The sequence below is a fragment of the Pelophylax lessonae genome (genome assembly GCF_965119305.1).
Source record: "Pelophylax lessonae genome assembly, chromosome: 3".
NCBI lineage: Eukaryota > Metazoa > Chordata > Amphibia > Anura > Ranidae > Pelophylax > Pelophylax lessonae.
Window position 1 is genome coordinate 102527321 of NC_138770.1, and position 25253 is coordinate 102552573.

Here is a 25253-nt window from a genome sequence, read left to right on the forward strand (position 1 = left end):
TCTCTCTCTCTCTCTCTCTCTCCCCCTCTCTCTCTCTCTCTCTCTCTCCCCTCTCTCTCTCTCTCTCTCTCCCCCTCTCTCTCTCTCTCTCCTCTCCCCTCTCTCTCTCTCTCTCTCTCTCTCTCTCTTCCCCTCTCCTCTCCTTTTCTGTTTTAAAGGATGTTAAACTGCCCTCCCATGTTCTGTTTTCATTAGAAGAGGTTTTTAGTCTAAACCCACCTCCTCCCGCGGTGTTTTGTAGCGAGCCATCCTAGAACCCTAGTGGAGTAGTGGAATCTCCTTGGTCTCTGTATCTTTAGGGTCCTTTCACACTGGAGATTGTGCGGATTCTGCCATGATTGGTTTGTTAGAAATGAGCTGGAGAAATTACAACTCTAAGCAAAACATAATCACACAGAGGTCCTACATTTGTGACAAAGCCAGCATAATTCTACTTTGGTAATACTTAATGTATTCTGTTTCTCCACCTCTCTACCTACCTTGTATCAGTTTACCTGTTTATGGCATGATTATCATCCTCGGCAACCACTGGTCCGCCAGTTTGCGTTTAAAAATATACACTTGATGAATGTTCCTATTTATTCCCATGGACAGACAGGAGATCACATGGTTCAGTAGTGATAAGACATTGCATTCATTGTTCAGCCAGGGCAGCTACACAGAGGGTGTCCGCTGTTACTATAGATGGGATATTGTAGGTCTAGGTCATATGGGTCCAGATCACATGACTGATATCTCATGTCCCCTATTACAGCTATGCAGGAATATCTGGGGGCTTCCCCTTCCTGTTCCTGGACAGGAGCATAGAGATAGTATGGGATTTACCACCTGTGACACTTCCTCTACATGCATGTAAAAATCTGAATGTACATCTTCTGATTTCTAAATTTACTGTGCTTAATTAGAAGTCTAACACTAGTTAATCTTCCCTGGAGTCCAGCCTGCTGCTGATAGCCACATGCAGCCATTTGGAACTTTTTTATTGGGTGGCCCTTAGACCCCGCAATCTGTAGTAGGAGTGGGAGCATTGGTAACAGTAGTGACTACTACTTGCCTCATGTACACTCACCGGCCACTTTATTAGGTACACAAGTTCAATTGCTTGGTAACACAAATTGCTAATCAGCCAATCACATGGCAGCAGCTCCATGCATCTAGATATGGTAAAAACGACACACTGACGTTCAAACCAAGCTTTAGAATTGTGAGGAAAGGGACTTTGAATGTGGCATGGTTGTTGGTGCCAGTGAGGCTGGTCTACTGCTGACCTACTGGGAATTTCACGCTCAACCATCTCTAGAATGTACAGAGAATGGTCCGAAAAAGAGAAAATATCCAGTGAGCGGCAGTTGTGGAGGAAAATGCTGTGTTGATGTCAGGGGAGAATGGGCAGACTGGATCGAGATGATAGAAAGACAACAGTAATTCAAATAACCACTCGTTGCAACCAATGTAAGCAGAATACCATCTCTGAACGCACAACACATCGAACTTTGAAACAGATGTGCTACAGCAGCAGAAGACCGCACTGGGTGCCATTTCTGTCAGCTAAGAACAGGAAACTGAGGTTACAGTTCGCACAAGCTCGCCAAAATTGGACAATAGAAGATTGGAAAAACGTTGCCTGGTCTGATGAGTCTTGATTTCTGCTGCAACATTCCGATGGTAGAGTCAGAATGTGGCGTAAACAATGTGAAAGCATGGATCCATCCTGCCTTGTATCAACGATTCAGGCTGGTGGTGTAATGGTGTGGGGGATATTTTCCTGGCACACTTTGGACCCCTTGGTACCAATTGAGCATCGTTTAAACTCCACGGTATTGTTGCTGACCATGTCCATCCTTTTATGACTACATTTACCCATCTTCTGATTGCTCCTTCCAGCAGGATAATACACCATTTCACAAAGATCAAATCATCTCACCACTGGTTTCTTGAATATGGCAATGCAGTCACTGTACTCCCAATGGCCTCTACAGTCACCGGATCTCAATCCAAAGGAGCATCTTTGGGATGTGGTGGAATGGGAGATTCACATCATGGATGTGCAGCAACTGCGTGATGCTATCATGTCAATACGGACCAAAATCTCTGATGAATGTTTCCAACACCTTGTTGAATTTATGCCTCAGAATTAAGGCAGTTCTGAAGGCAAAAGGGAGTCCAACCCGATACTATAGGTGTACCTAATAACGTGGCTGGTCAATGTATGCCTGCAGTCTCTCACAGCCTCCTACAGCAAGTCTGCAGTCTCCAACCATACCTGTGATTTATCAGTATATAGTGTCTGATTGTCATTTTCCCTAGTATGTCTGCAGCTCCCCTTTAGCAATCCATATACTGAAAATTATGGGCAGCTCTTCAGTAATAGGAGCCACAATTAAGGACAATCGCTGCAGTAATTCATTATTGGCTTAGCCCAGCAATGGGCAAACAATTGCAAAACTCAGGGAACAATTTAGCCCAGTCAGGTTTTCTCAGTCAGGAAGTGAACATACTTTGAAAACAGTAGAAAAAGTTCAGAATGTTGGATTCTAGATTCTGTTTTTGTTTGTGGATCTGTAACCTTTTTCATGTCTGGTTTACCGTGTCTCTATTTTTCAGCACCAGGTCATGACCATGTCCCCAGCTGGGTGTGGATAGTCGCTGGACTGCTGAACTTCACAGCGTATACACTAGGTGAGTCCCTGGTAATTCTGACCCTGTGTGCGTCAATGTCTATACTATGCTACATGCTGGCTATGCACACGATACCATTATTTCACCAAATGACTATTCCACAGAAATAATCATATCTGTTATTGATAACACTAAATGGGGTGATTGAGTCAATTATCATTTTTACTGAAGATAAATGGACCTGGCAGAAAACCAAGTCAAGTTTTTGCTTTGTTGTGTTGAGTGATCCTTATTGAGCAAGAGATCATTGAGAACAGAACAATCTTAATTTATGACCAGTTAATTATTTACTGTTCTGTGTATGGTCCCTGTTCTAAAAAACAAAATATGAGGTAATAATCCTTTGACTGCCAAGGATGTGTCCTTTACTTTGTGGCAATCAAAGTTACAACAAGCTCATAGCTTCTATTTAAAAATGATCTTGTAGAATAGTGATCTGTGTGTGTGTAACATCTCTATTACTTTCACGGCCAGTTCACACCATAAAAACGCTGTCCGGATGCGTTCCAGATGCTATTCTGCATGCGTGTTTTTAAATGCATTTTTCCCCCTCTCTTTTTTCTTAACCTAAAATAAGGACATGTACGTTTCAGTGCGTATTTGGTGCATTCCAGTGTGTTTTTGATGCGTTTACAGCAATCCAGTACAGTCCAGTGCAGGAAAAATGCAGCATGTTCTTTTTTTTTTTCTTTCTGGAACACACTGGAGCTGCAAGCAGTGATGTGAACTATGCCATTGAAAAACCATATAACCTACTTTCCATGCGTTTTTTTTTTTTTTGATGCAGATGAAAAACCTACTGGACTGCATGTGGTGTGAACTGGCCCTTAAGGCCGGGACCTGGAGGGGAAACAACTTCCCACTGGCTTTGCGGAGCTTGTGGATCAGTTGGTCCGGGGGCTGCAGTTTTATCTGTGATGCCTCTTTGGATGCGACTCCTTTGATTTCTAGGCTGTTTGTATCAGCAGTGGTCCTTTGGCGTATTATCTGGCTGAAATGCTGGTCTGCGGATCAGACTTCTAAGAAGGCCTTATCTACCTTGGATGACCTCATTAAGGGTCTTACAGGGGGGGGAAGAGTGCTCTTCTTCCGCAGGCTACCAAGGGCAAGAAGCCCCGTCGTAGACGTGAGCCATTCTTCTTGGCTTATAAGAGGCCTTTTCGTCCCTCAGGGTCTCAAGACAAGAGATTAAAGCCCTTCAGGGCCTCCACCGGAGGTTCCAAAAGTACCTGCTCTGGCAAGCCATGAGCAGGCTTTTCGAGACTTGTGGACAAGGCTTCCTCTGCATGGAGGGGTGCCCTCACCGGTATCTGGGGTGGAGGAGATGTCTTTGCTGGTTCCCGGGTCCGTGGACCTCCCTGGTACAGGACAAGTGGGTCCACAACGTCATTCAGTCTGGCTACAATATTGAGTTTCGGTCTTGTCCTCGGAAAAGGTTCTTCCCTTCCAACCCGCACTTCCCCAGATCGCTTACGGGGTCTCTTTGAGACAGTGCAAGACTTGTTACTTCAAGGGGTGATTGTTCCGGTTCCGACTTCTGAACCTTTTCAGGGGTTTTACTCACACCTTTTTACAGTTCCCAGAAAGGAAGGCAAGGTACGTCCAATTCTGGACCTCAAGGTGCTAAACTGCTTTGTGCTGGTACAGAAGTTCCGAATGGAGTCCATTCGCACGGTAGTGGCATCCCTACATCAGGAGGATTTCCTCTGCTTTGCCGTGGGTGAGGAAAATTATCAGTTTTTGGCGTTACCCCTTGGTCTGTCTGCTCCTGCTCCTTGGTCTTCACAAAAGTGTTGGCCCCGGTGCTAGCATTGTTGCTTCATCGGTGCATCATGGTATGGGGGTACCTGGACGATCTTCGAGCGGAGCCTCGGACTGCTCTGATGGACAACCTGGAGAATACTCTGCGAACTCTGAGGGAGTTCAGTTGGTTTCTGACCCTTCAGAAGTCTGCTCTGGTTCTGTCCACAAAACTGGACTATCTGGGTATTACTCTGGACTTGGCCTCAGCCAGAGTGTTTCTTCCTCTGGAAAAAACTCCAGACCTTGCAGGAGGCAATTCAGCTTCTGTTGCCCAGCAGACGGTCATCCCTCGGGGCTTGCATGCGGATGCTGGGCCTGATGGTGTCTAGCTTCGAGGTGGTTCCGTTTGCTCAGTTCCAAATGAGATTTCTGCAAAAAGAGATTCTAGTGAAATGGGACAAGAATCCAGATTCTCCAGAGGTAGCTTCGTTCTCTGGCACTTCGACAGGGAAAACCCTTTCTCCCCTTTACTGGACGGTTATCACCACGGATGCCAGCCTGTCTGGGTGGGGAGGCGTCCTTGGCACAGATTGTTCTGGGGGGGTCTGGACTCTGGAAGATTCTAGACTGCCGATTTTAAAACCGATTACTGGAACTCTGAGCGATCAGACTTAGTCTGAATTATTGGACATTTTGTCTTCAGGGGTTTCCGGTATGAATTCAATCTGACAGTGCCACAGCTGTGGTCTATGTTAATCGTCAAGGGGGCACAAGAAGTTTCCTGGGGGCTCGGGAAGTAGCTGGCATTTTAAGGTGGACAAACCGATTCATTTCAGCCCTCTCTGCTGTACACATTCCAAGGAAGATATAGAGGTTTGTGGCACGGTCTGGGGATCCTCTGGCTGATGCCTCAGACTCATTAGTGGCTCCCTGGAGTCAGTATCGTCTGATTTACGCATTTCCTCCATCTCAAACTTCTGCCAAGACTCCTGTGCAGGATCGAGGCAGAAGGGATTCCGGTCATTCTAGTGTCCAGACTGGCCTCGCCGGTCTTGGTACTCCGATCCAGTACGGCTAGTCGCCGTTGCTCCTTGGAGACTTCTTTCAGGGAAGATCCGCTGTCCAATCTTCCATCCTGCTTTTCAGTTGCTGGCTTTAACGGCTTGGCTGTGGAAAGCCAGCTGCCGAAAGATAGAGGTTTGTCTGAATTGGTGATTCCTATGCGGTTAAAGGCTAGAAAATCTACCTCTAGGAAGATCTACCACAGTACTTGGAAGACGTACATTGAGTGGGGTGAGTCTCTTGGGGTTCTCCCTCGCTCCTTTTCGGTGGCTCGGATCTTGACTTTCCTCCAATGGGGGGGTTGAGCAGCACCTGGCCTTGAGTAACATCAAGGGCCAAGTTTCTTTCTTCTATTGGCTGCGCACATTCCTTGGTGCGTACCTTTTTTATCCAGGAAGTTCGACACTTAGCTCCTCCAGTGCGGTCCCCATTGCCGCCATGTTATCCAATTATCAAATATAAAAGCCAGGACAGTAAAAACACCTCTGAAATGGAAAGTCGACAGGATTTTTTTTTTTTCCGCAAATAAAGGAACGTGATGATTTTGAGGTGCACTTAGGCTATAAAGTTGCCCAGTGAAGCCAAATGCAAGTCTTCCTTGTTATTATTATAATAAAGTGTTGCTATTAAAATGTTCTCTGTGCAATGGCTATATGTAATGGATAACCTACAGATGCAATCTGTTGATGTGTACAGAAGCAGGGTTTTTTTTTTTTTTTTTTTTAGGGCCCTACTGAATACCTAACCTGTGTTTTAATGTACTGTATAATCTATTTGCAGATGGAGTTGATGGCAAGCAGGCTCGCAGAACAAACTCCAGCACTCCACTGGGAGAACTGTTTGACCACGGGCTGGACAGCTGGGCCTGCATCTACTTTGTAGTGACTGTGTACTCAATCTTCGGGCGTGGGGATACAGGAGTCAGTGTCTTGGTACTTTACCTCCTCCTGTGGGTTGTGCTGTTCTCCTTCATCCTGTCACATTGGGAGAAATACAACACTGGAATCCTCTTCCTGCCCTGGGGATATGACCTCAGCCAAGTGGTGAGTCTGGCATTTCCTGTTCTCTGTTTTCTGACCGTGTTTTCTGATCTCACACCTGAAGAGACCATTCTTCTTGTCCTTTCAGACCATTTCAATGGTGTACTTGGTAACTGCAGTGGTGGGAGTGGAAGCCTGGTACAAGCCTGTAGTATTTAACATTTTGTATCGTGACCTCTTCACTACCATGATAGTTGGTAAGATCCTTGTTTACATGATGCCGCTGTGTTATCATTCTGTAGGACATTCAATGTATGTAAACTCTAACAATAAACTGCTCTTTTGGGCTGCAGTTTGTTCTGATAAATATACCAAAGCTTTTTATTGTATCTTTTCAATAAATGTAAAAAGAAATATCTGTTTAATTGATAGAAATCCAGTGAGCCTTGTAATTTATTGCCCTGAAATTTCAAACAGTTTTATCTACTCTGTCCAGTTTGCCTATGTAAACTATAGAACACCTCCCCCCTATGGAGAAGGGGAGATCTGTAGCCCTAAAGCTGGCCATACACCGATAGTGGTTTTTTTTTTTTTTTTTTTTCGTTCAGCTTGCAGATTCCTCTTTGCAGCATAGGTGGAGCAAACTCCTGCTGTGCCTAAAGTATGAAAGCCAGCCCCACCAAGTGTCAGAATACCCAAACTTTGGCTGCATCTGCTTTTCGACTAGGGATTTTCCACCTGGCGCATTTGTTTTGCTAGGCGGGTGATGGCCAACACGGCTACCCACCCAAATGCATACTGTATATGGCCAGCATAAGACCATTCCTGTTCTAGGGTGTTGACACTTCTCCATAATTCAGTACGATGAGTGTGCATTGTCCTCCTAGGACAGGAAGTGTTACTGTCAGAATCACAAGGAAAAAACAAAGCTTAAAAAAAAAGAAAACTAATGCAGTTATTTCATCTACACAAGAACTGCTAAGCTGAAAAATAACATTTTGGGTTTAATTCCCCAAAGGAAGCTGGTACTGAGCGGTCTGAAACACATAAATGTTGAAGGCTTTATTACCTTATTGTGTTCCACCCACTCTCGCTATTCACTTCTTACTTATTTCAGCTTTGTGGGTTCCTGTGTTGATGTAAATCCCTCAGTTGTTTTCTCTATGCCCTTGAATTGAGTTGTGTTGATCCAATGCCCTTGGTGTTTCACAGTTAATTTAGTCCATGCCACAGGCTGAATAATTACCATAGTTGCTTCATCTTGGGGAGAATCCTGAAAACTTGACCTGTTGGTGATTTAAGTCAAGAACCTACTTGTATAATAGGTTGAGCAGAATTACAAATTGCTTATGTAGCATATTCTAGTAGTGTAATTATCAGTTTACCTAGGGCTCTGCTTTGAGAATTACAAACCAAGCTCTGCAATTACTTCATTTGAGGTAATTTGTCATCTGCTTCAGGTATTTGAGTTTCAAGAAGGCAACACCACATGTGGCATCTCATTTAATCTGTCTAACATATGCTACTTCACTTTCACTAGATGCTGTACAGGAATGTTTGATTTTCACTGAGCAGTAATGCGCTTTGGGCACACTGGGCAGCCACAGATTACAAGTTATCCTGGGTGTCTGCTTTCAGAAGATCAGCTTAATTGTAAATTACCATCCCTCAGAAAGCAAGATTGGATTACATTTAGAGATCGAAACAGCTCTGAAAGCGTTTGATTGCTGTATTATATATATTTTTTTAATCTATTCAAAAGTGCCATGCTTTTATTTTTCAGGTTGTGCTGTTACTGTCACTCTTCCTATGAGCCTGTACAACGTTTTTAAGTAAGTTGTATAGTAAAATATTTATGGCTTGGTTGATCATTACATATGTAACAATAACAAAGATAATATACTTACCTGCTCTAATGCAGTGGATTTGGAAGAGCAGCCCGGATCAACCTCTTCTGGGGTCCCTCTTCTGTGATCCTGGCCCCTCCCTCCTATTCAGTTCCCCCACAGCAAGCAGCTTGGGAGCCGAGTCAGTCCATTCAGACACGGAACCCTAAACCCGCCCCCTCTCTCTGATTGGCGCCGCTGCTGTGTCTGAGCCGATCAGGAGGGAGAATCTCAGACAGCTGAGACACTCGTGGACATCGCTTGACAGAGAGGGACCTCAGGTAAGTATGAGGGGGGCTGCTGCACACAGAAGGTTTTTTATCGTAATGCATAGAATGCATTAAGATTAAAAAAAAAAAACCTTCTGACCTTACTACCCCTTTTTAATGAGCTGCATTGCTACTGCAACAGCAGCATCCTATACATCTTTTTTATGTATTGTATATCTATAAAGTGTGTGTATAGAAGTATATCTCTATGAAGATCTGTAATTAAATGTTCAGCCCCAATCAACATTCCTAGCTTATAAAACTGGCAATGAACTTGTCAATGCTAGCATTAACTTGCATGCCATTCTCCTTGCATGAGCTGGTTACAGGAGTAGAGAAGATTCTTTGAAAGGCTGTTTAAAAATACACTATTGCCACTCCTAAAAAAAAAAAAAAAAAAAAACATTTAGACCTTAGGCTATATAACATAAAGTTTGGATGTTTTTCCCTTCCGGGGAGCCACAGTTCCAGCCCACAGTAATTAGGGTTGCACCGATACCATTTTTTTTTTTTTCGGTGAGTACCAATACGAAAGGTCATCAAGTACTCCCCAATACCGGGTACCGATACTTTGCGGTGAGATTTGCGTCAATACAAAAAAAGTGATGCAAATCGCACTGCATTCCTGTTCTAATCGCATGTGATTCTTTGCAGTGCAATTTGCGCCAAGTTTTTTTGTATTGACGCAAATCTCACCGCACATTATCGGTACTCGGTATTCCTGTCCGAATCCCATTTTATTTCCCCCATTACTTTTGTGTGCGTGTATACAAAGGAATTAAAGCGCCATCTAGTTAGGTTAAACAATATTAGAACTCACAGTACATTTCTGGTAGCAAATTGGGGCCGCTGGAGGTGCTCACAGGGCTGGAGAAGTTCCGGGACCACGTGGGTATAGGGCAGAAGTGATGTCAGGGGGCGGACCCCCTCTGCATCTCCTCCAGCGGCCCTCACTTGCTACCAGAAATGTACTGTGAGATCTAACATTTAACCTGACTAGATGGCGCTTTAACCCCTTTGTACACACACAGGAACGGTGGGGGAAATCGCATTGCGATTCAGAGAGGAATTGCACTTCCTGTTCAAATTGCATGCGATTCTCTGCATGCAGTGTGATTTGCGCCCATTCATTTTGTATTGACGCAAGTCACACCGTAAAGTATTGGTTTCAGTATCGGTAGCATTTGAGCGAGTACCGATACTCGCTCAAATCCTTGGTATCGGCACATCCCTAGAAGAAATACATTACAAAATGCAAGTGTACACCAATATATGCATAAGACCTAGCCTTTTTAGTTCATACATGTGCACATGTTTACACACACAGAGTACAGCCACATCCTGAAAATGATTTCTATGAGTGGCTGCGCGCAGCAGCTGTGGATCCTGGGTGGGAAATATGCCCAACTTTTTTGTTCTATGGACCCAGGCCCCCTGCGTGAACGAGGCCTTAAATAATATGGCAGTTTACCAAAAAATAGTATACTTCAAAATGAAATGCTATACCAAGGTGTGTACTGTTTGTGTGTTTAACCACTTTCGGTACGTCCTTTGGTTTCAGTTGTATACCGGGATGATGCCTCCACCTACAGACAACATCCCGGTACCATTATTTTCAGCCAGCGATTCTGTAAAAGGCAGAAGTGATAAGAGTGGCTAATTAGCCATTCGATCACTTCTGCGGGTGGCGCAAGGGGGGTCCCACCCCCTCCCACTGCCGCCTTTCCCAGGCTCTCCACATTCCAATCGCGGAAGTTGGGAGCAATGTGGCTGGTGGCTATGGCTGCCTGGGACAGAGAGGGAGGAACTGACGTCGTTCCACTTTCTCTGTAACCCTAGTAACCGGGCGTGACAAGTATTTGTCACTTCAGGTTCTGCTACTTTATTTACCTAGCCACCAGGGGCCAGAGAAGTAGCCTGATCTCGGTCCAATCGGCTGCATGGGAAATTTGGGGTCTAATATACCCCAAATCTCTCCATAAAGAGGACCTGTCACTGCCCATGCTATCACAAGGGATGTTGTTCATGCCTTGTGATAGCAATAAAGTTTGTACCAAAAAAAAAATTTGAATAAAATTTAAAGCATCGCCATGCTTACGTGCAAATGTGAACGCATACGTTAGGCCCACACGCATATATAAATGGTGATCGCACCACACGTGAGGTATTGTCGCGAACGTCAGCGTGAAAGAAATAATTCTAGTACCAGATCTCCTGTGCAACTCTAAACTGGTAACCTGTAAAGGCGTGTAAAGTGTCGTCTATGGAGAATTGTAAGCACTGTTGTTTGTCGCCATTCCATGGGCAGACGCAACTTTAAAGCGTGACATGTTGGGTATCTATTTACTGGACGTAACATCATTTTTTCACGTTATACAAAAAAATTAGGCTAAGTTTACTGTTTTTTTTTTTTTTTTTTTTTTATATATTCATGAATTTTTAATTTTTTTTCAAAAATATTGTGTTTCAAAAACCTCTGCGTAAACACTATGTGAAAATAAAAAATTGCAACTCACACCATTTTATTCTATAGGGTTTCTACTAAAAAAAATTTTAGGGTTTCTGCTAAAAAAAAAAAAAAAATGTACAATGTTTGTGGCTTCTAAGTAATTTTCTAGCAAAAAAATAGTAGACTTTTTTACATGTAGGGGCGAAGTGTCAGAATAGGCTTGGTAAGGAGGTGGTTAAACACACTTGCAAGTTTGAAAAGGTTAGGTGTCACAGCCATGATAAACAACGTGTTTCCTGCATCAGGTAAGTGTGAACCTGGGCCCAATGTCTTCTGATTTCTCTATTGTTAATTGATGGACGCAGTTCTCTCTGATTCATATCCGTACGGTAATACTGCCCCCTACAGGAGAAGGACACTAGGCAGAAAAAAGTTCTGGCTACGCCTATGGGCAGTCCCGGAGGGTACACCCTCTCTCTTCCTGCATAGGATGCCATTTTTAATCTGCCTAGTCAGGAGTAAGGACCTAGTTCCTTGCTGGGATCTTTGGTCCTGACATAGAAGTAATTTTTTTATGTCGCTGTTTTTTTTTTTTTTTTTAGCTAGTCCATTTTTTTCTCCATCTTTTTTCCTGTGTGATCTTCTAGCAATTATGCCGGGCTGGGCGACAGACTGGACCCCCATATCCAGTGGTCAACCCAGTCTGGTCATTGAGCAAGTGCAGACATTAGCTCCGCGCTGGGTTGGCCGCGAAATAGTCCCGCTGGACGGGGACTGGCCCCGCGAGTTAAACGTCTTGCCAGACCCCCCCCCATCCTCTCGACCAATTGCAGGGTCTGCAATTTATTTGTGATGCCGCGCTGGTCGAGGCTCCCTTGTCTGGGTCACCTTGTCGTTTTCGGCGTTGGCTGTCTGGCGGCTACTTGACCCGTAGTGTTGGTCTGCGGATCAAACTTCTACAACAGTCTTTTTTTTTTTTTTTAACATTTTATTAAAAATTTTTATAGGCATACAGGTAAGGTTACATTGAATGCGCATACAAAATTTCGAGAAAACCAAAATGCAGTTTAAACAAACCTCAGTAGTTGTAGCAATAACATGTGACAAGCGGCACATAGTCAACAACAAAGAACCTATTGAAACGTATAAAAGAGAAGAGGCACATGATCTAGTCCAGAAAGTCAAGGCAATATGAGCAATAGGTAAAGCGTTTGAGTAACAAGAAGGGTTCGGACTGATAGGGAATGCACGCCCTGAAGGCGAAAGGCACTGTGGGATCCCTTGGCTGTATACTACGACGGTCTTAATGGATCTCCCTGTTCAGGGGCGTCGCCTGTTGGGCGCTGCCCTGGATGACATTATATAAGGGTCTCACGGGGGGAAGAGTATTTTCTTCCACAGGCTAACAAGGGTAAGGGCCTTCGTCGCAGTCGGGGTTCTTCCCTTTCCGCTCGCAAACAGTTTCTTCATCCCTCGGGGACGGTCGATGTGGCGAAGTCCTTCCAGACTTCCGTGTGTGGTTCCAAACTACCCTGGTCTGGAGAACATGAGATCCATTTTTTTCAGACCTGTGGACTAGGCCTACTCGACCTGAAGGTGCTTCCTCACCCATCTAGGGGGTGGGGGGAGGTCCTTGCCGGTCGAGGACCTGCGGCTGGCCTGGATCCCCAGCTGCTGGGTTCAGGAGGTCATGCGGTCCAGTTGCAAGATCGAGTCCCGATCCGTTTATTTCCGGTAAGGTTTTTTTCCCTTCCAATGTACAGCTGTCCCCGGATCGCTTACTGGCACTCTGTTCAGGCTCTGGTTCAACAAGCTGGACCCAACTGGTCAAAAATTTAAGTTGGTATCGGTTCGCACAGCAGTGGTTTCCCTGCATCAGGGGTATTTTTGGCCTCCATAGACATCAAGGTGCTACCTTCACATCCTGTTATGTTCGAGACACCGTCTCTGTTTTTTGCCATGGGGAAGGATCTCTATTTGTTTGCCCTATGACATTGCCCTTGGGTCTCGCTTATGCTACTAGGGTCTTCACAAAGGTGTGGCTCCGGTCCTGGCGCTCTTGCGGCAGCAGGGCGTATCGGTCCGGGGTTCCTGGCCGATCTGCTTCACAGTGTGGAGTCTCCTACGGTGCTGACAAATGAATTTGGAAGTCACCACGAGAACTCTGGAGGAGTTCACGTGGGTTCTGAACCTTCAGAAGTCATCCATGGTCCCTTCCATGAGACGCAACTATCTGGGCCTGACTTTTGACTCCCCTTCGGGGAAAAAACTCTTGGAACTTCAGACTGCGGTTCATGTCCCGCACATGGTTGTCCCTTTGGACCTGTGTGGGAGTTCTGGGACTGATGGTGCCGTTTTTCAAAACGGTCCCTTTTGCTCAATCCCTCTCGGGGATCCCCCAGAAGGCGATCCCTCTCAAATGGGACTAGAATCCAAACTCTCTGGACTTTCGGATGTGGCTGAGCTGGCTGACCAGGGAGTCTTGAGCTGGAATCCTTCCTCCCCTTTTTCCTGAACAATTATCACCGCGGATGCAAGCATGGGTGGGAAGTAGTCCTCGACAGGTTCTCTGCTTCGGGAGTATGGCCCCTGGAGGATCCAGGTTACCAATCAATGTCCTGGGGCTGAGAGCGATCTGGCTTTGCCTGGTTCACTGGATCGGGCACCTACGGCTGCCCGGTGCACGTTCAATCGACTATGCCACGACCGTGGCTTATGTCATTCCCCAAGGGGGCACCAAGGGTGTCCTTGCAGCCTTGGATCTGTCAATTGTTCGTTGGGCGGTGCGCCTTGTTCCAGCTCTTTCGCTGTTCCCTTTTCAGGTGTGGAAACCTTGGTGGGCGGATTGCCTCAGTCGACAGGCCTTGGATGCAGGGGAATGGTCCCTTCATCCGGAGGTGTTTCTGCAGTTTTGCCTTCGTTGGGGGCACTCCAGACGTGGACCTGTTGGCGTCGCAGGATAGTGCTGCGGTTTGTGGCCCGCTCCCGGGACCCTCTGGCCGGTGCAATGGATGCACCATGGGTTCTGTCATGGGCAAGAACATTCGCTAGGTTCATGGTCGTGTGTGCGTGCTCACGGATGGGCCAAGGTCAGTCTCCGCTGCGGTCTGCCTTTCCTCCTCCCAAGTTGCTGCCAAGAATTTTTCGCAGGATTGAGGCGGAAGGGATTCCGGTCATTCTCGTGGCTCCGGACAGGCCTCGCTGAGCTTGGTACGCTGGCCTGGTCAGGCTGGCCGTAGACGCTCCTTAGAGAATTCCTCTCAGGGAGGAGGTATTGTCTCCAGGTCCCATCTCCCGTCCGACTTTGCGGTCACTGACTTTGCCGACTTGGCTGTTGAATGCCAGGTGCTGAAGGACGGGGGTTTGGCTGCTTCAGTGATTCCCACCCTGCTTGAAGTGTGGGAAGCGACTTCTAGGGTGATTTTTGTTCCTCATACGAGACAGTCGTATATTGCGTGGGCTCCCCCTTGCTCTTACTCAGTGGCCCAGATCTTGGTTTCCTTCCATGTGGAGTTGATCACAAGTTGGCCTTGAGTACTGTCAAGGGTCGGGTTTCGGTTCTGGCAAATTTCTTCTGAAGGCCGTTGGCTGCCTGTGCCCTGGTGCGTGACTTCTTCCAGGGGGTGCGACCTCAGCCACCCACTGGGGACCTTGATTTGGTGCAGTCGGTTCTTTTAGACCCTCTGTTTGCGAGTATTCGAGGGTATCCCCTGCCTACCTTATTACAGAAGGTGGCCTCCTTGGTTGCTGTCACTGTGTGCATGTGTCGGCACTGGCGACATTGTCCTGTCGCTCTCCCTATATGTTGATCATGGGGCCAAGTGGTACTTCGTCTGGATCCGTCCTTCCCTCTGAAGGTGGTTTCTGGTGTTCACTTGCACAGGGACATTGTATTCCCATCTTGTTTCCTGAGCCCTCACATCCTAAGAAATGTGCATTGCTTACTCTGTTTAGAGTGCGGGCACTCAAGGTGTGCTTGGCGAATACTGAGTCTTTTCGTGAGTCAGGCTCGCTCTCTGTACTTACGGATGGCCCGTGAACAGGACTGCCTGCGTCTGCTGCGTCTATTCCCAGATGGATCGGACAGACGGTGGTGCAGGTTTATTAAATTAAGGGTCAGGTCCTACCTTTCCCTGTTTTGGCGCGTTCGCCTTGTAGGCATCTGTGCTCCAGGTTGCAAGTCGGCTAACTGGTAGTCTGTTAACACCTTCACCACGTTTTATAAGGTGGATGTGCTGGCATCTGCAGATGCCTCTTTTCGGCCGCAAGGTTTTTTTGCTGGCTGCTGTTTGGAGGCTTTTGGCCTTCCTTGAGGGTGTTTACTGTTTGTTTTCAGGTGTGTTTCATCTTTTGTGCTGATGAGTGCTGTGTTGCCTGGTCGACTATGTTTGGCCTTGGGGACTTGTTCTTTTCTGCTGTTCCCACCCCTCATTTTATGGCACTGCTTTGGGACGTCCCTACTGATATGAATCAGAGAGAACTGTGTCCGTCAATGAACGATAGAGAAAACTGGGTTTTTGACTGTAAATCCTTTTCTCTTAAGTTCATTGACGGATGCAGTACCCGCCCCTCTATTTTGAGTTGGGTTGGTGTTACTTTTCTAACACTGCTTTGATACAAAACTGGCATCCTATGCAGGAAGAGAGAGGGTGTACCCTCTGGGACTGCCCATAGAACTTTTCTGCCTAGTGTCCTACTCCTGTAGGGGGCAGTATTACCCTACTGATATGAATCAGGGAGAACTGCGTCCGTCAATGAACTTAAGAGAAAAGGATTTTACGGTAAGTCAAAAATCCAGTTTTCTCTAACCATAAATAATGGTTGCACTGACCCTTAATGATGTCATTCTGCAGATATGCAAGCAATTTGCTTTTCTTTAACAGTCTAGCTTTGTTTCTATGTTGTAATAACTTATTTAACCATTTATCTTTATAGAGGTTATCGCAACAACACTTTGAAGCATACAACTTTATACGAGTCACTGCTCCCAATCATCTCTCCCGTGCTGCTCTTCATATTGTCCACAATCTGGATCTTTGCCTCTCCAACTAAGATCCTGGATGCCTACCCTCGTCTTTTCTACTACATGGTGGGAACCACCTTTGCCAATATTACTGTAAGTCATTCTTCAGAAGCCTACAGGCTACTCTGAGTTAGCGGCGTTCACGGGGAAGCGTGTTCTTAGGACTGAGGGGGTTCCAAGTCATTTTTTAGCAAATTAAAATACTGATTTTAACTTGTAAACAATAAGTGTTAGACATAGGCCTGGTACTTAAGTAGTTAAATATATATATATTTTTTTACTTTACAGTTACTTTAATTTGCAACCCTCTCATGTACTTAAGTTGCACTTTTATTGATCATTGTATATGCTGTAATATGGGTCATAAAACATTGAGAATGTACTTGTAGATTCTCTAACCCAATCTAGAGTCTGGGTTGCATTTGCACCCCAGTACCATTCTATTAGTGCAAACTTTGCTCTTCAAAACAGTTTTCTGCCTTACCTTCTCTAATAATGTGCCTTTGTTCCTGTTTGTGTTGTAGTGTAAGCTGATCGTATGTCAGATGAGTAATACAAGATGCCAACCCCTAACCTGGCTGCTCGTCCCCTTGGCACTGGTGGTACTTGCCGTGGTCTCAGGGTTTGCCAATGAAACTGAAGCTCTCCTGCTAGTTCTACTGACAACGCTAGTAACTATCGCACATATACACTACGGAGTATCAGTGGTGAGTAAAGCATAAGACTCCTTTCTCTGGTTACTAAGCCCTATCACAGCTCTTCCTGGTTTGCATGCGTAGAAGAATGTACTAAGCGTTGCACCCATTCAAAAGAACATTTTCCATTTTAGTCATTTTTATTATTTTTCAAGGTAAAGTTTCACAACCTTTTTTTGCCCACGCAGGGGCAACACACAAAGGACAGCATAAAGATAAGTGTATACATAGTGGTGAAATTCAGAAGTGGGTTTCTCTTGCGTTCATTGACGGACACAGCTCCTGATTCTTCTTAACCATTGGGTTATACTGCCTCCTACAGGAGTGGGACACTAGGCAGGAAAAACCTGGACTATGCCTATGGGCAGTCCCAGGGGGTACACCCACACTCAGCTATAGGCACTCAGTTTTGTTACAAACCGTGTCATAACAAACCGTGTCATAAGAAAGTCAACTCCACAGAGGGGTGGGTGCTGTGTCCTTCAATGAAAATCAGAGAAATGGATTTTACGGGAAGTAAAAAATCCCATTTTCTCTTTCGTTCATTGACGGACACAACTCCTGATTCTTCTTAACCATTGGAAAAAAGGAATCAGATGGTCATTGCCATTTAAAGTCCCACTCCTTAGGGGAATTTGTGCTTTGTTCTTCTTAACCATTGGGACGTCCCAAAGCAGTGTTAAACATGAGGGGTGGGAAAAACATCCGAAAAAATTCCAGAGGCTTACCATAGCCAATCAGGTAACATAGAGCTCTACTATAAACACCTGGAGCTCACCTGAAAAACAATACACCTCAAAGTGGATCAGGTCCTCTAAACCGCAGCCTGCAAAACCTTGCGGCCAAAAGAAGCATCCGCACATGCCAACACATCCACTTTAAAAAAACTTTGTAAGTGTGCACCGACGACCAGGTGGCCGCCTTGCAAACCTTTTTTTCTGCCTAGTCAGGAGTAATGACCTAGTTCCTTGCTGGGATCTCTGGTCCTGGCAAATTTTTTCTTTTTAAATGGGATTTTTTTCCATCTTTGTTCCTGTGAGAATCTACAATCAATTGCCAAACTGGGCGACAGACTGGATAATCTAGATCCGGAGGGTTCCCCCCAGTCTCTCCAGCGAGTGCGCACAGGCCTCTAGCTCCACACTAGGTTGGCCGCGACATAGCCCCACTGGATGGGGGCTGGCCTCTGAGGTTAACGTCTCACAAGGGTGCATACGACCTGGCCTCGACAGTCGCAGCGTTTCTCCTGGCCGATAGCCACCCACATTCTGATGGAGCGGTCATCTGGTATAGTAAGTGGCTGTCCCCCCTCTACTCCTGGAGGGTTTTGGATGGACGGCGGGACCCCTGGATTCCCCTCCTTCTCCTACCACCCCCCCCCCCCCCAGCCCCTTTAAACTTTTGGTGGTCACTGTGGTTCTTTCGCAGCTTACGGCCCACGCCAGGTGCTGAAGGATAGAGGCTTGTTTGAGTCAGTGATTCCTACGCTGTTGCGAAAGCTAGGAAATCTATTTCTAGGAAGATCTACTGTTGTACGTGGAAGACAAACATTGTGTTGTGTGAGTCTCTTGGGGTTCACCCTCGATCCTTCTCGGTGGCTCGGATCTTAACCTTCCTTCAACAGGGGGTTGAACAGCAATTGGCCCTGAGTACCATCAAGGGCCAGGTATCGGCTTTGGCGTAGATTTTTTTCCAACGACCTTTGGCCACACACTCCCTGGTGCATACCTTTCTTCAGGGTGTCCTACATTTGGTTCCTTCAGTGCAGGCTCCGTTGCCACCCTGGAATCTTAGGTGCTTTCAGCTTTACAGAAGTCTCTCTTTGAAAATATTTGGGAGCTTTTCCTGCTTTCGCTGTCCCAGATGGTGGCCTTTTTTTATGGCTTTCCCCTCTGCTCGCAGGGTGTTGGAACTGGCGGTGTTATCCTGTCATTCACCTTATGGTAATTCACAAGGATAATGTGGTGCTGTGCCCCTGTCCTTCATTCTTTCCTAAGGTGGACTCTGTCTTTCATTTGATTGAAGACGTTGTGTTGCCTTCCCTCTGTCCCAGGCCTAAACATCCGAAGGAAATTTCCTTGCATGCCTTGGATGTGGTCTGTGCAATTAGTGTGTACCTGGCAGCTACAGAGTCTCTTAAGAAGTCAGACTCTATATTGTGCTCACGGAAGGACCTTACAAAGGGTTGTCTGCTTTCTCTGCGACCATTTCCAGACGGATCAGACAAACGGTGGTTCACTCCTATTTCATCAAGGGTCAGGTTCCTCCTTTCCTTGTCAAGGCGCACTCTACTCAGGCGCTTAGTGCCTCCTGGGCTTTCCATCATTATGCGTCCGTGACGCAGGTTTGCAAGGTGGCCACATGGTCATCGGTGCACACTTTTACAAAGTTTTTATAAAGTGGATGTGTTGGCATCTGCGGATGCTTCTTTTGGCCGCAAGGTTTTTGCAGGCTACTGTTTAGAGCAGTGTTTTTCAACTCCAGTCCTCAGGGCACACTAACAGGCCAGGTTTGCAAGAAAACTGAAATACATCACAGGTGATATCATTTGCTGCTCGGTGATTGCAGTATTCTAGTCTGCATCTCCCCAAGGTAATACTTAAAATCTGGCCTGTAAGTGTGCCCTGAGGACCGGAGTTGAAAAACACTGGTTTAGAGGACCTGATCCTCTTTGAGGGTGTATTGTTTTTCAGGTGAGGTCCAGTTGTTTATAGTAGTGCTCTATGTTACCTGATTGGCTATGGTTAGCCTTGGGAATTTTTTTCTGATGTTTTTCCCACCCCTCATGTTTAACACTGCTTTGGGACGTCCCAATGGTTAAGAAGAATCGGGAGCTGTGTCCGTCAATGAAATGGATTTTATGATAAGCCAAAAATCCCATTTTTCCAAGACCAACTTGGGGGAATTATGAACTTTGCAGTTAAGAAAATAGCATGGAATGATTATTCGTGTTGGTGCTTCCACTGAGGCGCTGAGGGTTAAAGCGTTAGTATACTCAGCACTTCGATATCTCTAAGGCTACATTCACACCTGAGCGTAGCGTTTTTCGCGCGTTTTTTACTGCGATTTTACCGCGATTTACAGGCGTTTTTTGTGCAGGCGTTTTTTGATTGAATAGATACCAATGGAAAACGCCTGTAATCTGCCCAAAAAGAAGCTCATGTACTTTTTTGAGCGTTGGGCGTTTTGTAAACAGCGTCAAAACGCTCAGATGTGAACAGGGGCCATTGAAATGAATAGGATTTGTCTTGTTGGGCGTTTTGAGAGCTGATCCTAGAGCAGAAAAACTCCCCAAAAACGCCTAGATGTGAACGGGGCCTGAATCAAATCTAAGCCAGTAACATGTAATTTGCAATCAAATAGCATGTAAACAATGTATTACAAATGTTGCTTACATTAGTAATTTGTTCCGTTCGGGTCTGTATTTTCTCCTGTTCTGCACCGCCATCCTTGCTGTGGTTTCCGTCTCCGGAGCATTGCAGTATTTCCACCCACATTGTGTAGTGTTCGGAAATCCCTCGCATGCGCAGTAGCCACCGAAACCAAGCCTCGTTTTGGGTTCATTAACCATTTTGACAGCCATTAGGAGGCGTCTTCTTCTCTCTCCACTAGCACTCCCCTGTGATGTAGCAAGTCACATGGGGTAGGGGAGAACATTCTGCATGGGGACAGTCGGAGTCTCTCGTGAGCACGTGGCTGACGTCCAGCACAGGAAATGACTTAGCCCCGACATAGACCCTGTATTATTCTGGCAGCATCGTTAGCTTGCCGGAAAATCAGGGTAAACTTAGCATGTGCAGGTGACGTCATTGACAAGAACGATCGAAATATAAAGAGAACGGCAGAAGTGACAGGCAAAAGAAAAGGTTAGAGATGTCATAGGGACAGATATGATTTATATTGTGAAAAGTACCTAAAATAAGTATACTACCGCTTTAAGAACTTTTTAGGAGGGGAGGTAAAGGTAAGAGAGGAATGGGAGAAGGGGGGGGCAAGTGAAAAATCCTTCCCCTGGAGCTCTGGAGTTAATGTAAAGCAAAAAAACATTAGATGGCTAGTGTAATTCAGAAAGGGAAAGACATAACTGAGCCAGGGTTCCCAAATTTTAAGAATTGTAGGGTGTAAATACTTAAGAATGGCGGATAGCTTCTCATTAATGAGCAGCATGTTTATGCGCACTTTTACTTCCTGCAGATTTGACTCTTCTAGGCTCTAGTCATTGTTTTTTAGTGGACAGGAAATTTAATGTGGGCAGTTTATGTTGAGGAATGGTATGGTGCAATGGTAAGAGAGCTATATAGCGATGTTTTGGAACAGAACAACGTCTTTTTCTTTCATACCAACTTAATCTCTAGGAATAACCCAAATGTTCCTCCAAATATCCCTCTCCCCCTCTAAAGCATGTCCCAGCCTGAATTTTGTCTTGAACCTTCACCTGTAGTGTGAAACTGTTTTTAATAATTCCTGTGATGTGACCAAAGGGTTTATAAATTTGTTGCAGGGACAGCAATGTGAATGTTGAGATCAGCAGGGCGCCCTTAGTCTGTTACTATTGATGTAGACATCCATTTGGATCTACTTTCCTCAAGTCTCTACACATTGTGCAGGCAGGCTATTTGCGTGAAAAAGCATTGCCCAAAAGTACATGTCTTGCAGCAATGTACTGCATATATTTATCTTAATCGTACAGGACCAAGAATGGATATCTATAGATCTTGGGTTAGAGGCTGCTACCTTCGGATGACTGGACACTTGCAAAGATTTTGGACACTCTCCCTCGAGCCCACTTCATAAGGCCTCTTCTCCCTTATTGAAAAGTTAACTAATTCTTCAATCAACTCTTCACTGCCTTCTACTATAACAATAGAAGCAATGCACTGCATCTCTGCAACCTCGGTAATATCTTGGGAAGTGTACCCAGACCCCATGCTGCGAGGACAGCCTGTTCTTGCTTGGGTGCTCACCTAGATACTGAGTGCAATGCATATAGCTAGCCGCAGGTGCTATACAGGTCTATTACCATTGTTCCTAGACCCCATAGTTCCCTCAGCGGGGTACGCCCATTGTAGTGGGTGAAGCCTAAACCCATACAGCGACCAGTGACATGGAAAGGTAAGACAGGTTCTGCCTGTTATTAGACCATTATTGTAGCCTGTTAGCAAGTATGAGACTTAATATCTTCACTACTTGTAGTACACTTCTCTGAACATGCTTATACTATTTCTGCACCCTACTCTGTTCCCCACAGGGCAGTACCATCATTGATAGCAATGGCGGAAGCCAGGCACAAAGGAACCATGGCAAATAACCAGGAAAACATTTAGCCAAAGGGTTTTAAGTGATTCATGCAGTTCAGAGAGATTTTTCCCTTGCACCAGAGCAGGACCTTATTTTACCACTGGTCTCTGCATCTGATTCTAGCTCCATTTTAGGTACACAAAAAGCAGCCTACCTGAACAAGGCAGATTTTTCTGCAACTACAGCATGTCAGAATTTCTTTGACAACGAATGGCTTCAATACAGCCATGCCTGTCCGTAAGTCAAAAGCACCAGGCTGCTTCTGCATATTCGCTACCTGAGTCAGAAGTGGAATTACCTCCTTTTAGAAGAGATGGACACCATTGAAGATGCACAAGTGGTGGTAGAGGAGGCTTCTGAAGATTTCTCACCTCCCAAGGCTCTTTATATACCTGATGCTATGGCTTCACGTATTGTGTTTACCAGTGTAGACTTAAATATCTTACTGTGCCTATAGAGGATGCTCCTTCAGTAGAGGATTCTAAATGCTGAAAATTTTAAATACTCTTACAGATCCAGCCGTGCAAGCACCTTTATGCTGCAATTTCTTGTCAAATTGCACCTAATTGAACTGGGGCAATAAACATTCGACCGTATTCTGTCTTGCAGAACCGAGCTCTGGTGGAACACTTACAAACACTACCTTCTACCTTACTCTTCTGTGTTGATGCTTTATAAGTCATGGCACAGATTTCCTGAATTGCACTTATTTCGGTCCATTTGCACAGAAGCTTATGGCTGAAAGACGGGTCGGCTGAAGCTACCTGTAAAAGGCACCTCACTCATATGCCCTTTGAAGGAGGAGGTCTCTTTGATAATACTTTATGAACTTGTCACAGGAGTAAAGGTCCTCCTTCCACAGCAGGAGGCTCAAAAACCCTCTTCAGGGGCATCTTCAAAGCAAAAATTCAACGACTTATGCACTTAGTATTTTTTACAAGTCACCAGGTATAGGCTCTACTCTAGCATGTTTTTTGTACTACCGTCAGCACAGGTTATTCAATGGAAGTAAATCAATTGTCTGTTGCTTCACTTTGTAAGGCCTCCACTTGGTTTTCAATTCATGCCTTCTCCAGGTTCTACCAGGTGGATGTCTGGTCTCTGCGGATGCAGCCTTCAGCACTGAGTTGGGTCCTTGACCCTTGTCTGTTTTTTTTTCTTTTTTTTTCGGCCCATTGGCTCAGTTTCGTTTGTCTTGTTGCTGCCCATCTCTCTAATTCATTGCTTGGGGATGTCCCAGGATCTATGCATCTATAGCCTGGGCCTTTTACTGTACAATTAAGATAAAGGGAATTTTAACTTGCATTTACGTTCCATGCTTTAGAGTACAGTTCAGGACACAGGCCACCCTCCCCTCTGTACTATGTTCTGCATTGCTTGTTAAAAAACTGAGATGTTAAAAAACTGAGATATCGCAGAGTAAGATTAGGGGTATGAAGGTACGCCCAAGAGGGCTTGTCCGAAAGCTTTGCCAGGATCAAATCAGCCTATAACCAAGGTTCTGTGAATATCCAGTCTGTGTTCTGGATACACACCAATGCAAAACTGAAATCCTGTAAATCTTTCTGATGGTTTTACAAGCTGTGACTGAATTTGCTCGTAGCTCACCAGTTTTTTTTCCTTCTCTTACAGGTTAACCAGCTAAGTAAACACTTCAACATCTTACCGTTTTCACTCAGAAAACCCAACACGGACTGACTAGAGGAGGAAGAGAAAATTGGCTTGCAGTCTACAGAAGTTGTGTAAGAAGCACCTTCTGGAACTTTGTCCATCACCACCCAGAACAGCATTGGCCCGCTGGGTCTCTAGAAACCAACAGTCCGCTTTTTTCTTCTCACGGGCCGCTGGAGAACACGACAGGACTGCTTTATTGTAAATATTAGACCAATTGAATGTTCCCGGACCAGCCTGCCCCTTTCCCTTCTTCTCCATTTTATGTTCAGATTAATTTTTATTTTATTTGTTTTACCTGCTCTTATGCACATGAGATGTGACTGGAGTCAGGCTGTGTCTAATATCCAGATGAAGGTCATGGCACAGGAGCCAAATGAGTGAGTTTTCAGCACATCGAAGCACATTGTGATATTTGTATCATGCTATAGTCAGGAAGTCTAGATTTTTTTGTTTTATTACTCAGGTTGCGCCCCCTAGGGGCAGAATGAAGGAGTGGTTCCCTTCTCTGCCACGTGATGGTATACAAGTGTCTATCTATACTATCAGAAACGAGATCTAGAAAAAGGGTGTGCTTTATGACCAAGAGTGACAGGACAGCAGTTTAAGTGATGCCTAAACAACCCCAACTATAGGAGTTATCTGCCGGAAGTCCAGCTTGTCTTTTAGGGCTTGTCCCCACTTCACTTATTTACATGAGCTCTTGTACCTTTGTAGTGATCTGCCTACCTGTACACTCGGAACGCTGAGAGTAGCTTATCAGGACTTGTTTTTAACAAACCTTACTGACTACAATATAATCAGGACATTTTCCCTTTCATCACAGTTCAGTTACTGCCAGACTTTTATATAGGATGATTTGTTTTGTCAATGGTTAAAGCAGAACTATTCTTTACAGTCAAGGAAGCTGCCATCTTAGGGATTGATCTGCAGTTTGCATGGGGCCATGCTGCACATGTGATCAGATAACAGAATTAACAGAAGACACAACCTTTTGATTTTTAAGAAGTATATTTGTCTGACCCCCTGTGCTTGTAAAATTCAACCACTACCTAGAAACAAGTTTTTTTTCAAATATTCACATATAATATTATTTACATCAAGCCAATCACAGTTGAAGACACAAGTGCAATCTTATAAGTTTCCTGTGGATATAGGCAGGTGCGATCATCTGAAAGTTCAAAAGAACCCCTTTCACTGTTGTGTGAACTTTGAGTGCATCACAAAGGTAGTTTGACACAAAAAGCCCAAAAGGGGGAGTCTGTGTAATTGTGGGGTAGGGGAAGTGGATAACTGGATACAGCAGGCTATATATGATACTGAGTGCTCTAGCCTGATCTGTTAGTGTATTGGCTACCCCTGCTGACAGGCAAAGTAAACTTTCATACCTGTCTGCTGTATTATAAAGGCCACCACATGCCTCAAATTTCTTTTCTAGCCAAAATGAGAAAAAAACAGTTGATTTCCCAATCCACAATAATAGCATAGATGGAAGAAT

The 25253-nt window shown here is 45.2% G+C and overlaps 1 protein-coding gene across 1 annotated transcript in view; it reads left to right on the forward strand.

Annotated features, from left to right (window-relative positions):
- The window catches only part of SELENOI (selenoprotein I), a 78703-nt gene extending 54700 nt beyond the window's left edge, over positions 1–24003 (forward strand). The window contains exons 4-10 of the mRNA XM_082252169.1: positions 2605–2679; positions 6265–6527; positions 6613–6721; positions 8248–8296; positions 16004–16184; positions 16616–16798; positions 23717–24003. Of these exons, the coding sequence (XP_082108295.1) occupies positions 2605–2679; positions 6265–6527; positions 6613–6721; positions 8248–8296; positions 16004–16184; positions 16616–16798; positions 23717–23830 (974 nt within the window). The 3' untranslated portion in view covers positions 23831–24003. The remainder of the gene's footprint in view (positions 1–2604; positions 2680–6264; positions 6528–6612; positions 6722–8247; positions 8297–16003; positions 16185–16615; positions 16799–23716) is intronic.
- The last annotated feature ends 1250 nt before the right edge of the window (positions 24004–25253 follow it).